At 34.8% G+C, this 16,257-nt stretch overlaps 3 protein-coding genes across 5 annotated transcripts; 2 read left to right on the forward strand and 1 right to left on the reverse strand.

Annotated features, from left to right (window-relative positions):
• Positions 1–816: 816 nt before the first annotated feature.
• LOC106435465 (CBL-interacting serine/threonine-protein kinase 15) lies at positions 817–3,064 on the forward strand. Of its 3 annotated transcripts, none has more exons than XM_048746334.1 (2): positions 817–1,016; positions 1,271–3,064. In XM_048746334.1, the coding sequence occupies exon 2, from the start codon at positions 1,610–1,612 to the stop codon at positions 2,891–2,893; it is 1,284 nt and encodes a 427-aa protein (XP_048602291.1). In that variant the 5' UTR covers positions 817–1,016; positions 1,271–1,609; the 3' UTR covers positions 2,894–3,064.
• A 2,830-nt stretch (positions 3,065–5,894) lies between these two features.
• Positions 5,895–7,208, reverse strand: LOC106435460 (CBL-interacting serine/threonine-protein kinase 14-like). The gene has a single exon (NM_001315995.1). The coding sequence runs from the start codon at positions 7,188–7,190 to the stop codon at positions 5,895–5,897; it is 1,296 nt and encodes a 431-aa protein (NP_001302924.1). The 5' UTR covers positions 7,191–7,208.
• A 7,560-nt stretch (positions 7,209–14,768) lies between these two features.
• LOC106435449 (transcription repressor OFP1) lies at positions 14,769–15,779 on the forward strand. Its single transcript, XM_013876335.3, has one exon. The coding sequence runs from the start codon at positions 14,972–14,974 to the stop codon at positions 15,743–15,745; it is 774 nt and encodes a 257-aa protein (XP_013731789.1). The 5' UTR covers positions 14,769–14,971; the 3' UTR covers positions 15,746–15,779.
• Positions 15,780–16,257: the final 478 nt, after the last annotated feature.

The raw sequence follows: 16,257 nt of genomic DNA on the forward strand, positions 1-16,257 counted from the left end.
TTATGATTTTTGTTTATATTTATTAGAAACATTTATGAATTATAAAATAATGTAATTGCGGGTTGGGGTTCGTATGGAGCAGACCCGGCTCTGGTTCTGTGCTGGAGGTGCATTTGCACAGGACCCATTTCATTTTTTGTTTTTTTTTTCAGCTAGGTTTAGGGTTCTTATTTAAAAAAAAAATATATGAAGAAATGGGCTTAAATTTTTTGTAAGACAAGACTCAATTTATGTTTGAGACTGGCATGGTATGGGGACACCATTACTTGTGTCATTTTCTTTGTAGAAGACTAGATGAATAATTTTTTTTTAAAAATCTATTTAAGAAAGACTTTTTCGTTTTCCGCCGGCTTTTGTAGTGAGGATTTCTTCTTCTTTTTGTTTACTGATGATGATTATTCACGAACTATAAAAAATGATTTCTAAGTTTTTTTACACACAAAAAGGTATACAAAATAGCCTTTTAAGTTTTTAACCAGAAAAAAGTATTGTAATGTCAGGGAATCCGTTGTCTTTATTCTGCGAAAATCGAATCTTTTGACTAAATAATTTAAAACGATAATATAACTCTGTAAAATAAATAACATAAGGAAACGTCAATGTAAATAGTAGCGACAAATAAGCAAAGAAATAAAAGCAAGATGGAACAAGAAAGAAAGAGCTGTAATGTTGAGCCAAAAAAAAAAAAAAAAAGAGAGAGCAGGATAAGTTTGGTGAGTGTGTAATGATGATTAAAAAAAAGAGGATAAGAAGTGATAAAAAAATAATCTAAACCAGTTGATGATTAGAGAAGTAATATAAAAGCAGTAACCACCCAGCCCAATAAGCATGATTTGTTAGCAAAAAGGGACAAGCAAGAACAGGCTGTTTGGTTTAAATTAGAACAAACAAACAAACGCTCTCCTCTCTGTCGCTTCTTTATATAAAAGATAATAAAGGGTTTCGCCTTTGTGTGTGTGTTTTATCATTTGCGCAAGCAGGTCTGTCTCGCATCTCTTCCGCGCTTCATTGAGCAGGTGATTCTTCTTCTCAAGGTTTAATGTAAAATATGTTCCACATCTCAAGGTTTTCATTTTGGCTCTAGGTAATCTAATAGATAGGAGAACCCTATAACAACAATATACAGATTCTTTTATTCGCTGGTCCATTTGCCTGATATATGCTTGTCTCTCCCCATATTTATATTTGTTAGATCTATATATATTGTGTGGATCTGTCTTTTACTTTTATCTTGTGTTTCAACAAAAGTGTTGTCCTATTATGATTTCAGGGTTTTGAAACAAATGCAGAAACATGTATTTGAAAGCTGAAGAGCAGTGGTCTACTACTAGTAGTACTGCTTTACACCTCCCTTCTCCTCCCTTTTTCTTCTCCACCCTCATCCCTCTTCATCATCCCTCTCAGAATGTTCGAATTAACGCCTCATGGAAGCATGTTCTATGCGAGGACGGTTGACCCTCTTCTTGCTTCTTGACTTCACCCCCATCCCTTTTTTTCTTTTTAGTTTTTTTTTTTTTTTTTGCATCTTGTACTTGTATATTTGTAGCTCTATTTATATTACCCTCTTTCCGCCTAGCATTTTACTAGTAGTGAAGCTAATAATAATCCTATGGAGAAGAAAGGGACTGTGCTGATGCTTCGTTATGAGGTCGGCAAGTTACTTGGCCAGGGTACCTTTGCCAAGGTTTACCATGCCAGGAATCTCATCTCTGGTGATGGTGTCGCTGTTAAGGTCATCGATAAAGATAGAATCCTCAAAGTTGGTGGTATGACCGACCAGATTAAGCGTGAGATCTCTGTCATGAGACTCTTGTCACACCCAAACATTGTCCACCTCCATGAAGTCATGGCCACTAAATCTAAAATCTACTTCGTCATGGAGCACGTTAAGGGCGGTGAGCTTTTCAACCAAGTCTCCACCGGCAAGCTCAGAGAAGGCGTCGCCAGAAAGTATTTCCAACAGCTTGTCCGCGCTGTTCACTACTGCCACACCCTCGGAGTTTGCCACAGGGACTTGAAGCCTGAGAATCTTCTCTTGGATGAGCATGGGAATCTCAAAGTCTCTGATTTCGGACTCAGCGCTCTTTCTGACAATAGACGCCAAGATGGCTTGCTCCACACCACCTGTGGGACCCCTGCTTATGTTGCCCCTGAGGTGATCAACAGGAATGGCTATGACGGGTTTAAAGCCGATGTGTGGTCTTGTGGTGTCATTCTTTTCGTGCTCCTTGCCGGTTATCTCCCTTTCCGTGACTCCAACCTCATTGACTTGTATAAGAAGATTGGTAAAGCCGAGTTCAAGTTCCCCAACTGGTTTGCTCCCGGGGCTAGGAGATTGCTCAAGAAGATCTTGGATCCTAACCCCAACACCAGGATATCTACCGAGAAGATCATGCAGAGTTCTTGGTTCCGTAGAGGCCTAGAAGAGGATAAAGACCATGCTGATGCTGATGCTGATGGAGAGACCGACGACACAGAGCCAATGCCGCTTAATGATGACTGTGACAAGGCAAAGAAGCAGTGTATCAACCTGAATGCTTTTGAGATCATTTCGCTTTCCACCGGGTTTGATCTCTCGGGACTGTTTGAGAAAGGCGAAGAGAAGGAGGAGATGAGGTTTACGTCCAACCGAGAGGCGTCAGAGATCATGGAGAAGCTGGTGGAGGTAGGGAGGGAACTTAAGATGAATGTAAGGAAGAAGGAAGAAGGATGGAGGGTGAAGATGGAAGGTAGAAAAGCGGGTGCAGGGGTGGAAGCGGAGGTGTTTGAGATTGCACCAAGCTTCCACATGGTGGTGATGAAGAAGAGCGGTGGAGATACGGCGGAGTATAAGAGATTGATGAAGGAGAGTATAAGGCCGGCTTTGATGGACATTGTATTGGCTTGGCACTGAAACTGTTAACCTACTACTATCTTTTTAATGTTATTTTCTTTCGTACCAAAGTGTTTAGTTTCATTCTTGATTCTGAAGATGTGTGTTTCTTGTTTTGGGGGTGTAAGAGCACTTTCAATGGTGTTCTCGGTGGCTCGGAATCATAAGTAAAGTTTTTAGAATTTTTTATTATTATTATTTTTTATCTATTTAAAAAAAATAAAAAATAAAAACGGAACTAATCACGGGTCGCCACATGTTGTGAGATCCGCGAATAGTGTAAGAATTCACTAACAATCAATCCTTAATTAAGGATTTTAAGTACATAATCCTTAACAAAATGTGAACCCCACCAAATAGTTTAATATTATTTTATTAAAGATTCTAGTCTAAAATCTTCCATTGGAGATGCTCTAACAATAATGAACTCATTCACTATATGAAAAAAAAGGGATTATATATATAATATCTGTCGGCTAGAAGCCTAGAACACAAGTAGAGATCTGAAACGTAAAATCAAATAGAGTAACAATGAACGCATCTTGGAAGCACACTTTTTTTTTTTGCTAAGAATGTAAGGAAGCACACTTTTATTAGTATATATGTTATCGTGTCGTATTATCTTAAACTTTTAGCTGTGGAAAAATAAAATGTTATGTATACAACAAAGAAAAGAAGTTATTTCCCCCAAACAAATTAAATATGCATCTTTTTGAGAATGTTTTTTGTCAACCATTTATTTTTGGTGTTTGACATGTTTCTAATTTGCTACCTTCGTATGAGAGAAAAGGAGAAGCGTTCCAAGGTGCATCTTTTTGAGGAGTCCTTTTTGAGAATGTGTTTTGTCAACCATTTATTTTTGGTGTTTGACATGTATCTAATTTGTTACCCTCGTATGAGAGAAAAGGAGAAGCATTCCAAGGTAAAACATAGGATATGGTTTGGAAAGTGTCTTTGATGGTTGTATGCTTCTTGTTGACCGTCCCGATTTGAAAACAACGACTAGATGGGACAGGCTCATTGAATTTACGGTCTCCAGTAGACCACCCTCGGCCCATGATCCAATACATTTTTTTTTTGTTTTCATTTGGTCAAATCAAAGGTTTAATAACCCGATAGGAATTCTAAGGATTTTGCTTAAGTCAGGGGATTGCAGTGGGCCAACAAATTGGATAACCAAAGAAACCACCCAATTCCTGGCTCTAAGAGCAACATTATTGGTGGGATGAAGAGAGAGAGGGAGAGAGTCCCTTGTTATGTTTTTTTTTTTTTTTTTTTTTTTTAGTCACAAAAGAGTAAGGGACAGCCCTTAAATAAGGGTTTTTTCCTTCTCTTTCTTCCTCGGTCCCCACCCCTTTCCCTTAAGGGATGCCTTAAGGGACTCCCAATAATGTTACTCTAAGCCTCTAACTATCATATAAAGACTCCTTTTTTTAGCCTAACAACATAACTAGAGCTTACTCTCTCTGTTTTCTTTTAAATGACGTTATAGCAATCTTCACACTGCATGCATCCAATACAATATTATTTCGATCCTTCCTTAATTAATTATCTTGTATCCTCAAACTTATAGGAGTAGATTAAATATAGGGTAAATATGGTCTTTTATCACTATAATTTTCTTTGTTTTCTATAAGACGTCAACTATATTGAAACAAAAAATCTGTTCAAATATGGACAAATCCTCCCCCCCCCACCCCCACCCCCCCCCAAAAAAAATATTATGAAATCATTTCACTAAAGAAGCTGAATTTTTTTTTTGAGATCGTCGGTTTAAGTTGTATTCTTTACAAAGTTTGCTTTGGTTAGGGTTCTTCGTGTAAAATTTTAGTGATATGATTATTTTAATTTATTTTTTAATTGTAAAATTTGGTGGGTCGATAAAAAGTTGATGAAATTAGTTATGTGTTGTAGTTATGTTCTCCTTTTATATCCACATAAGAGCATTTCCAATGGGGGTTCTTCACATTGGAGTTCTTAAAATACATATTATGTATATATCTATGTATGTATATTATATAGGTATAACTATTTGTAGGGTCTATAATTTTTGTGGAACCCCATAGGCAAAGGTTTTTTATTTTTTTTGGTCAAACGGCAAAGGTTTTTAAAATGGGATTTTAAGAATCTTTAAGAACCTTGTTTATGGGATTCCACAAAAATTGTAGACCCCACAAATATTTATACCCATATAATATATACATATATAGATATATACATAGTACATATTTTAAGAATTCCAATGAGAAGAACTCCCATTGGAGATGCTCTAAAGTTGGGTGCGTGTAGACACGATTAAGTACAACTAGCATGTACATGACAATCAGTACAAAAGTGTAAAATATGATAGTTGAGTAAGATGAGTCATATAATGCTTGGAGACGAATTATTGATATGCTAATTTTTTCAATTATTGATATTCTAATTTTGTCAATTATAAAATGTTGAATTATTGAGCAATGGTTTCAATGTGGATAGCAGGAATTAATTATGAGAATTATTGGTGTATGGTGGCACATGCTGATAGTACACCAACTATTCACAATACGATAAGGACAAGCTCTTACTTATCAAAAAGGTGAAAGTACTTCGGTTATTTCTCATGGCTCAGATCCGGACAGTTGGCTTTCACTCATTGACAATTTCAGTTGCATAATCGCAAGCTACCATTATCTGTCTGATTTTCATCCCCTCATATAAATCCTTAATAGTATTACATTAGCGTGTCACATAATGCAGCTATATTTCTCTATGCATGCGGTTCGTGCACGATTTGTCATTTTCATGGCAGTTTCTCTGTCCCCTATCAAGAACATATTTTTCTTCTTCTATTGGTGCATCCCAGTCCCGATAACCATTTACAAAAACATTGATAATCAAAGATTACATGATAAGTTACAGAGGCTAACGTGTTTAAAAATAAAAATTTGGAGAACTTTCGTGAATAGTTTAGTCAGATAAAAGCCAGAATTTTTTGTCATGTGTTTTATTTCTTGGATGATTATGACAGATACCTAAAACACTAAGTCGTCGTATTCACGTCACGCAAAGAAGAAGCACCTTCCTGGTAATGGGTAGTCTGTAAACCGGCCACCGTGTCGTCCGGTTTGTGAGCAATCTCCACGAGGAAAGGCCTCAGTGTATCTGACCAAATATCTCCTCCAGCTCGTTGCCGCTGCCTCACCTCGATCATCACCAGCTCGTCGGTAAGCTGATTAATCTCGACAACCATCGCGAAGGAACCTCCTTCCCCTTGTATCTTCATCCCCCACGCTTCCTTGCTCGCCACGGTCAGATTCTCCGCAGCGGCCATCTCCTCCAGCTTCTCAACCACCCTCGCTGCCGCCCAACCCGACACGAACCGCTCCACTCGATCGAACTTTCCGGAAAAGAGACCGGAGAGATTGAAACCGGGAGATCCGGAGATAATGTGGAAGGCGTTCATACGCATCTCGTTGGCGGGGAGTTTCATGTCGGAGTCCTCGAGGTGGAACTTGGACATGCGGTCGTCGTAGCCCTGTCTGAACCAGGGGTCGCGGATGATCTCTTCGATGGTGATCCTGGAGAGTGGATTGGTGTCGAGAAGGCGAGTGAGGAGACGGCGGAGATCAGGGGAGGTCCACTTGGGGATGCGGAATTCGCCTTTGTAGATCTTCCTGTACATGACCATGAGGTTATGGTCGTTGAACGGTAGATACCCTGCGTTGAGCACGAACAGTATCACTCCACATGACCACACGTCGATTTTGGCACCGTCGTATCCTTTCTTGGCCAGGACCTCCGGCGCCACGTACGCGGGCGTGCCGCAGAGGGTGTGAAGGAGGCCGTCGGGTCGGATCTGCTCGGCGAGGGCGCTGAGTCCGAAATCGGAGATTTTCAAGTCGAGCTTATCGTCGAGGAGGAGATTCTCGGGCTTGAGATCACGGTGAAAGACGCCGCGGGAGTGGCAGTAGCCAACGGCGGAGATGAGCTGGTGGAAGTAGCGGCGGCTGAGATCCTCGGAGAACCTGCCCTTGGAGACCTTGGCGAAGAGCTCGCCGCCTTTGGCGAATTCCATGACGAAGAAGATCTTGGATTTGGTGGCGAGGACCTCCGAGAGGCGCACGATGTAGGGGTGACGCAAGCGGTGCATGATAGCAATCTCCCTCTTCACGTTAAGGCCTCCCTTGTTCAGCCTCTGCTTGCTCACTACTTTGATCGCCACGCTCTGCCCCGTCCCCGTGTCCCTCCCTCTGTACACCTTCGCGAACGCCCCACATCCCACCAACTTCCCCACCTCGTACTTCCCCAACACTGCCCCTCTCTGCTTCTCCTCCATTCTTTCTTATCTCCTCTTTCTTCACTTCAATTTTGATACTGTTTTCTGCTTGACCATTACGAATTCAAAACCAAAAGATAATAAGATAAACTTTCCACTGTTTCTTGTTTGATAGAAGAAAGCTAAGGCAAAGCTAACTTAATGAGTAAAGATTTGAATAACCAACTCATACGATAACTTGAGAACAATATGATAAGAGAGAGATCAATTTTATTTTGGATAAGAGATAAAAGCTCTGCATCGAGTTGTTTCATATTTATCAGTGTGTCTTGAGGTAGGAGACGAGGGTATTTATGTAATTCAAGCTTTTCAAAAAAAATTCTCCTTGGTAAAGACGTGAGAGATTTTCTGTTTTTGTTTTTTATATTTTTTTAAGAAGATTTGGACGTTCACTTAAATTGCAACCATCCACGTGTCTCGTTGCTTGTTGTCGTGTTGATTTGGTATCTCCAAGGGTTTAGGTCATAGCATATATTTTACATATTCGTATCTTCGCCTAGTGTTGTTATACAATTTCCACCAAATGTTTTCAATTTTCTTCATTATAAAATTCTTCCGACTATAACTAATATAGAGGAATGTCACATTCCTCATTTTTAAGAGAAAATAATCTTCAACATTGTAACATATTTTTTCTCCAACTTTTATTAGTTTATCATTAAAATTATGTTTTTATTTTTTTATACCTATTTAAAATTAAAATATTAGCTAATTTTAGTTAAGAATGTTTATTTCAAAAATGTTTATTCTGTCAAGAAAAATTTGGAAAATTACACAACTATTTTTGAGTTTGGAAGATTATATGACTTTTGAATGTTTTTTGTTACTAAACTAATTCATTATTTTATAAAAGAAATAATTGAATTTCTGGTGAGGTTTTTTATGTTTTCTTAACAGATTTTATTATAATTAATATGAACATTAAATTTATATTTAAAATTAGGTTTTCATTAAAATAATTAATGAATTATTAAGATTTCAAAGTTTTTAAATAGCATATTTTGTTAATAATAAATTAACTAAAGGTTAGTATATACTATTATATTTTCATATAATCATTTTTAGATATTATATTGCTGTGAATTTCAGAATAAATAAAAAGATAAATTGTAGTGTAACATATGTTAGTAATTTTACTTTGTCTATAAAAATATGACATACTAAAAAAAATTAATCCGTTTTAACGGTGAATGATAATTTATTTAAAGAATTTCAAAAATAGGTCAATTTAACTATTTAATATAATTTTTCATATTTAATTCATATAATAGTTCATTTTAATATAATATATAGACTATAATTATAACTTTATAAAATATGGTACATAATTTATTTCTATGATAAATTTCTGTTTAACATTAATTTATAATAAGAATATAACTAATTACAAAATTTATTGATGCATTATTGAATAAGAAATTTAATTTTAGTAAGATTTTGTTAAATTGGTCTCAACAGATTTTGCTATAAATAAAAATAGTTTAAATTTTATAGTTAAAATGAATTTATTATTAATATTTATATTATTGTTAAGATTTTCTAGAATTGTTACAAATTTGATTGATTAATGTAAATAATCAAATATTTCATCATATTAAATATTGAATGGTCTTACTATGATTTGTCAATAGTACATAAAAATATGACCTAAATTAATAAATTAAATATAAGTTCATTGACTTAATATTTTCAACATCTTTGATTTTTCCAAATATCCATTATCTATTTTGGAGATTTCCGAAAATTATGATTTTAGATATTTTCATTGAATTATAAGGTATATCTGGAAGAACATAAATGAAAAAAAGAATCTATAGAACAAAAATGAAAATTTACAAGAGATCTTTTAAATAATGGAAAATTGAAGGAGCATTATTGGAAAATGCACAATTATAAAGCTAAAAGAACAAGAGAAGATTATTCAAGATTCTTCGAGACAACAAATGGGAATTACCAAATGTTGCTATATTGATGGGGCACAGAGAGAAATCAATGATGGTTTTGTAAAATCATAGACTCTGGCGATTAAATGAAAGGAATGACTAATATCTGATGAATCTTATTATTACATTAATATGAAGTTTTGATTTGGGTTATCAGGTGAAAGAGATAATGTCAACACCTTAAAAAAAGTATGTTTTATTATCTATATAGATGAATTTTGATGATGTAATTTTTTTAAATTTTTTTATTATGCATATACTAAAAACACAAAATTTAATGACGGATAAATTTACACAAAATGGTCAGCATTTTTTCTATTTTATTTTATATTGATTATGTTCCTCTTGTTTGGTTATCCGAATCGGTAAATTCCGTTAATTAGTTTAGTTATTATTGTTAAAAGAAATTTTAATTATGTATTTTAAGATATATATTTAATAAATTGTTCGAATGAATGTTTACTATTTTTAAGGAGCATAAAAGTACTATAAATTTGTTGCTCAAAAAAATTACTATAAGTTTAATACTCAGATAGTATAGTTTATTTGTAGCTATTTTATATTTCTGTGTTGTCGTTTGTAGAGTTGTGGTTGATACCCTTTTGAAGAAATAAAATCAAAAAACAAAATTCATAGTCAATTCATAGAAAAAGCTTACCACGTGAGCGCTACCCACCGCATACGCGGTGTAGAACAAAATATACATCAATTTTCAGATTTTAATTTTTTTTGTAATTTATCTTAAACAGCGAAATGTTATTAAAAGATTAGATAATCGTACGTGTTTGTATTCGCGCTCACGCTGTCCAGTTGTACATAAGACACGAGCGTTACTACTATCAATAGTTTTTGTACGAACTGGAAAGACCAAAAAAAAGCACCTCGTGAATCAGTCCATTTGATATTTGTTTTTAGTGCTATTTCAATGAAGCTTCTTTCAGACAGAAGAACATAGGAAGAAGAAGAAGAGAGGCATGTAAAATAAACAATAAAACAAGTTCTATTTATATGAAATATGGAAGAATGAAAGTGCCCCTTTTACTTGGTTGGTTCGAAAGGCCGCTTCTGTTCCAAGGTGATGCATCTACCGACCGAATAAAGAGCAAATTATTTCGCTTCTTATGTATGATCCCGTGTAAGATTCTATGACCAATTTAGAAAAAAAATAAAAAATAAAGATTCTGTGACCAACATTGCAACCCATGTTTACAACAAAAGTTAACCATATATGTGTGTATTTATCGGATTGAACATAACGTCATAATTAAATGTATAAAATACCAATTCAACATCATCAACTACTTCTCGAGGCTTCTCTTTAAAGAAGATGGAAGTTACGTTGTATTTTGTACAGTGGAAACCAAAAATATCTATCATATCAGTTTTGGTCTCAAACAAGTAATGTAAAAGATTGTTATATTTCTCCAAAAAAAATAAAATCTAAACGCATATACATCTTTTTAGAAAACATTGAACCAATCAAAACAAAGATTTAACATGAGAAAGAAAGAATAATGCTAATGTTAAAAAAAAAGAATACAAGAACTTCATATAATGTATCTGGTTAATTTGATAAATGACCATATTGAAAAAATATTAGATTTGTAGTAACGGATAGAGAGAGATAGAAAAAGAAAAGAAGGAAAAAATGATGATATAGTTAGTTAGTGAAATTTAGTTTTTTTGGTTATATGATAAAAAAATTTTTAATGTAAAATGCAATGAAAGAAAAAATGAAGTTTCAAAGATAAATAAATGGCTGTCGTATGATTAGTGAATTTTTTTTTAATACATAATTCTTACAATCTGATTAGTTTTATTCTAATACTCTTCTCTTTTTGATTAATTTTTTTTTGTCAACAGATTTATTAATGAGTATGATACGGATGCCGCATTTGGAGAATGAGTACTAGGGTAACGTCAGAACTCCTGTTGGAGATCATATATCAATTCAATTGAAGAAAAAATAAAAGAACTAAGGTAACGTCAGGCAATAGCTAATTTCGGTTAAATAATTCGAGAAAATTGGTTCAAATTTATATGCAGATAAGGACACAACCTATATTAAATAAAGTTGAAAGCAAATTTGATGAAATCAGTTATTTAAAGTCAACATTAATGCAAGATTTGTATATATTTAAATTTTCTAAAATCCTTCATCCGTAAACTTAAAGTCATCATCGCTTAATTATAAGATGAACGAGAAAAATATGTGGGCTTTGGCTCGCCTTCGGCCGTCTTCTCTAAAATCATTTTCTGTCAACGGATCAAATCAAATCATCTTAAAAAGATGAACGATGTTTAGCAATTTAAGGCGACGGACCACATTGAAGGTCCATAAGAGAGGGATAGACGGCAAAATTAAAGTATCCCATAAGCACGAGAACATGGTTGGTTTATTTTTCTTCACATTCTCCAGACCATTCGTTAATTCCCTTATTTTCGCTTTCTCCTTTACGTATTTCCAAACACATTTGTTGTAATAACTATTTTTTTCATTTAGTGTGGCTTTTAATGTGTGCCAAGTAAATTGATTTCGCGTCCACATTCAAAGTGAAAATTTAGTATTATACTATAGGTTTTGTCAGACTCCCTGACGTTGATATTTATTGAATATTCTGGTTCTTTACAAATTAACTGACATTTTTAGGGACTTCAAAAAAATATGTTGAGTATGTAGGGCGAGTCAGCATAAGTCGGGAGAAAATATGTCTTCTTCCTTGCGAATAATTAAGAGGTGATGTACATATTAACTAATGAGATATGTGTTTATTTTATTTTCAATATACTAGTTTATAGTCATCATTAATATACAAAACAGAGGGCATGGCTTACGCACTACGCAGACACTAATTGATTGATCGTGAACTTGCTTGTTATTAATAACAAATAAGCGGAAGTCAATTATAACTTTTTTAAGGTAAGTAAGTCCCACATATGGTTATGGGTGTCTGAATTGTAATGTACTATATTGCTATAATAAAATATAGTCCAAGTTAAAGCTATATAACAACAACCCATGAATGAGGAACGAAAATGATATAACTTTTTTTGGTAAAAGAAAATGACATAACTTGAATAAAAGAAGAACAACAAGGAAAATCTTTGTCAAAGTAGAACCACAAATAACACTTGGTTTTGTCATGGATCCGATCTTCACCGTCCAAGAAACTAACTCTCCTCCGGAAGCTGGCTTCTCAAACTACTGTCTTCTATCTTTGGAAACAAAGAAATAACCTAATGCATAATCATACTTCGATCTCACCAGGATCTGTCTTTTATGCCTTTGATAAACAATTGAGGAACATTATTTCAGCTAAGAGATGTAGTAAGCATTTTTACGCATTCATGTTGATGTGGCTGAGATAAGGTTTCTTGTAGGTTGAAATCTCTATGAAGATCCATCTTGTTTTTTTTTCATCTCTTTTTGCCAAAATGACTTAAACTTAAGATATTTTTTATAAAATTTTCTTTTCATTATATGATATTTACATTTTAGCAAAAAAAAAAACTAGGGGGATTTGAGTTTAAAATTTCTCACTATTAGACTTCGATAGCTTTTTACATATATGAAACTTCCCTTCAGATACTCTTTAGACCCTCTATGTACAAATGTCTGCTTGGAAATGAATTTACCTTTTTCAAGCATTTTTAATTTATTTAGATAACTAAGTCAATAAATTATTAGTTTCATTTGGTGTAGATATCCAATTTAGAGTTTCAACTGATAATGTTACTATTAGAGTGTTCTCAACGGTGGGATCTTAAAAATATCTCAACTTTAAAAATAAAATAAAAATATTGATAGAGTGGAGAGACAAAATCAGAAGCAATCTCTCATATAAGACTCTATTAGAAACCCACTAAAATTTCCTTTGCCAAATATATTTTTTCAATGGGTAGAATTCTTTTAGCAGTTTGAATTTTATTTTTCAATTTTAATTATACACTATATTGTTATTATAACTTTTAAGATACCTTTGCAGTATCGAGAGCGATAATGGTGCTGTTATATTGTTGTGTGTTCATATAAACCTAATAATAATGCAGAGTTTTGCAAAAGCCTATTAGAATAGAATTAAATTTTTCCTTTTCAAATTTGTCTCTTTGGCACAAACTAGCTATCAGCATATTGAAGACATTAAGCTGCTCCATCAAAAATTTCATGATTAATGAAGAGAACTATGTGGGGATATGTATGGAAAAGAGTAACAGAATTTGGAGAATTATTTTGATTGTATTACAAAATTATGTGTATCCCAATGTAAAGCCCCAAAAGTGCAGCTTATCCATACCTAAAATAACCCACGTAACATTGTTCTTGTATATTAGGCCTTGTGGAGCAGCTATTAATATTATAATAAAGCCCAATTTTATTTCAATGTCTTGTATATATGACTATATGTCTACTTGCATTCTTCAGTTTTTTTCCTTTTGTCTATTTCCAGATATAATAATATGCATCATAATAACGATTCAGCCCAGTGTATGATTTAGATTATTCTATATTTCAAGCATTGAGAAAATCCATATAAATCGGGGAGAAACAAAAAGAATCAAATTGTATTGATTAAAAATCTCAGCTAAGTTTCAAAAAAACAGAAACAAAGAGCTTGAGTCTTGACGGAGTGTTTTTATGTAACGTATAAATTTTAATTGTCACTAACTTACTATGATTTACATTTTTTGTTTTATAATTTCGCTGGAAACATTTATGAATGTGGAATAGTTGTTGGTAATAGACAAAAGAATTGGCACAAAACTTCAACGCAGAGGACAGAGCAATTCCATGCACAAACACAGAGCATGTTTCAAAAACAAAGGTGATAAATGATAATGATTGGCAAATGGCTAACAATCTTTCTTTTATTTTTTAGGGACAATTCTACTCTCTCTCTCTCTCTCTCTTTCTTTTTTTGAGTTTTATGTGTTGGATCGTTCAAAGCACACAATTATCTATCTGTGAACTTATATACTCAACTTATATCTATTATGGTCCCTCAATTTTTTGGGGGCCTTCTCGAATTTATGAACATTAGATTTTTCGAAACTGTACACCAATAAATTCAAACAAGAATACAAAAGGAAGGCTGTCTTTCGAGTACTAATTTGTACAGCTATCGTTTAAAACATGTCAGAAAGGAAGACAAGAAAAACAAAGAAATGTAGACGTGAATTTTATACCCATTCAATGAAATATGTCGGACAGAGGGTTTAGTGTCCGTCATTTGCAAAATGTTAACAACTTTCAGTCGTGCGTGCGTGGTATATATAACAAAGGCTCTTTCGTGATAATGTCTGGACCGAACCAAGTCCGTAGATTGAATATTTCTGTTTGTTTCGACAAGAGGGTCCACCACGCTACAAGGTCATACATACTCTTGGTAACATTTATTTACATGAACATCGCGCTCGTTTTAGGAAACTGTAAACACAAAAGAAATACTATTAACCACCACTTTTTTTGGACATTTCGATATAAGATCGTGATGCACATTCAAAACAAAAGATTATTACAATTGCCACATTTACTACTACTAGTAGGACGTCTTTAAAAACAACTAGTATAGTATTTATTAATAAAAATAAAAGTGTCAGTGTCAAATGTCAATGTAATTAGAAGAGGCGAGGGAAATGAAAGGCGAACATAATCTAACACAAAATCAAGAAAAAATGGAGAGAGAGAATCCCATTCTCACCTATACCTTTTATAACTTGCACGTTTTGTGGATCCCACACGTACTCACTCTCCCACCCTATTATATAATCTCCACCTCCTGAGACTCTCATTTTTACATCTCAAAACCACCATTTTACAGAATAAGAAGAAAAAAAGAGATGGGTAATTATCGGTTTAAGCTATCGGAATTAGTCCCTAACGCATGGTTTTACAAACTGAGAGACATGGGGAAATCAAGGAAAAAGCAACATAACAGCACGGTGTCTCTTTCTCCCATCAAGAAACACCAGCCAGTTCCTACTCCTACTCCTACCACAGCACGCAGTCCTAGACTTCCTCTTCGTCGCTCGTCTTCTTACTATGCAAGGCCCAGAAAGTCTGTCCGCAACCGCGCCACGACCGTCTCCTCTGCTCCTCCGAAGCAAGTCACCGAGTTTCGCTCTGATCAACTACTCATCCCTGAGGAGAGCTCCTCGCACAGCCCTTGCAGCAGCTGCGTTAGCTCCAAAGCCGCAACCCTTACGCCCCCTCCGGAACTCGATCTCCATCCGATCATCACCAAACCCACCACCACCGTGCGCAAAACGGCTGTGAGTACTTCTCCCGCGGGTGTGAGACTTAGACTGCGCTCGCCAAGGATCTCCACGAGGAAAACTGCGAGCAGCGGCGGCGCACAGATAACCGGCACATCGGCGACTGCGAGTTCGCGGCGGAGCAGGGCGGTGGTGAAGGCGTCGGTAGACCCGAGGAGAGATTTTAAGGAGTCGATGGAAGAGATGATCGCGGAGAACAAGATAAGAGAGTCCAAGGATCTAGAGGAGCTTCTAGCTTGCTATCTCTGTCTCAATTCTGACGAGTATCACCATATTATCATCAATGTCTTCAAGCAAATCTGGCTTGATCTTAATCTTTCACCCCATCTATCTTTATAAACAATGACCAAATATTATTTATCTTCTTTACCCATTATAATTAGTCCTTAATCTATAGTCTATTATATAATTTTGTTCTATATAACTATATATTTTTATCATATGCATGGTTATTAATGTATATATAGCTAGAGCATATAGTCTTGTACTTGTCTAAAGGTGGTGCCATTCCTTGAAATCTCAAGTACAGGGGTATTTCTATCCAAATTGGTGCCTCTTCCTATGAATCTTACTTACTACTGCACGGACAAACATGGTTTGACACACCTACATAAAGTGTTACTCTGTGTTCAATTCAATGTAGATTGTTATTAATTACGCTACAGAATCAACTTTTCCATTATGAATCATAACTCCTTTTTTTGTCGTGACGTCCCTCATGAACCTATACAGAAGGTCTTCTAGATTTCTACAATGAATCGGAACTTATTATCTTAATTTACATTCCAATGTTCAAAAACAAAAACTATACTATATAGCCTACGCTTATTCACATGATATGTAGTTAAGAG

This window comes from Brassica napus, chromosome C2 (genome assembly GCF_020379485.1).
Source record: "Brassica napus cultivar Da-Ae chromosome C2, Da-Ae, whole genome shotgun sequence".
Lineage (NCBI taxonomy): Eukaryota > Viridiplantae > Streptophyta > Magnoliopsida > Brassicales > Brassicaceae > Brassica > Brassica napus.

Coding starts and splice junctions, on each gene's coding strand:
- LOC106435465 (XM_048746334.1), top strand. CDS start 1,610: ATGGAGAAGAAAGGGACTGTGCTGATGCTTCGTTATGAGGTCGGCAAG.
- LOC106435460 (NM_001315995.1), bottom strand. CDS start 7,190: ATGGAGGAGAAGCAGAGAGGGGCAGTGTTGGGGAAGTACGAGGTGGGG.
- LOC106435449 (XM_013876335.3), top strand. CDS start 14,972: ATGGGTAATTATCGGTTTAAGCTATCGGAATTAGTCCCTAACGCATGG.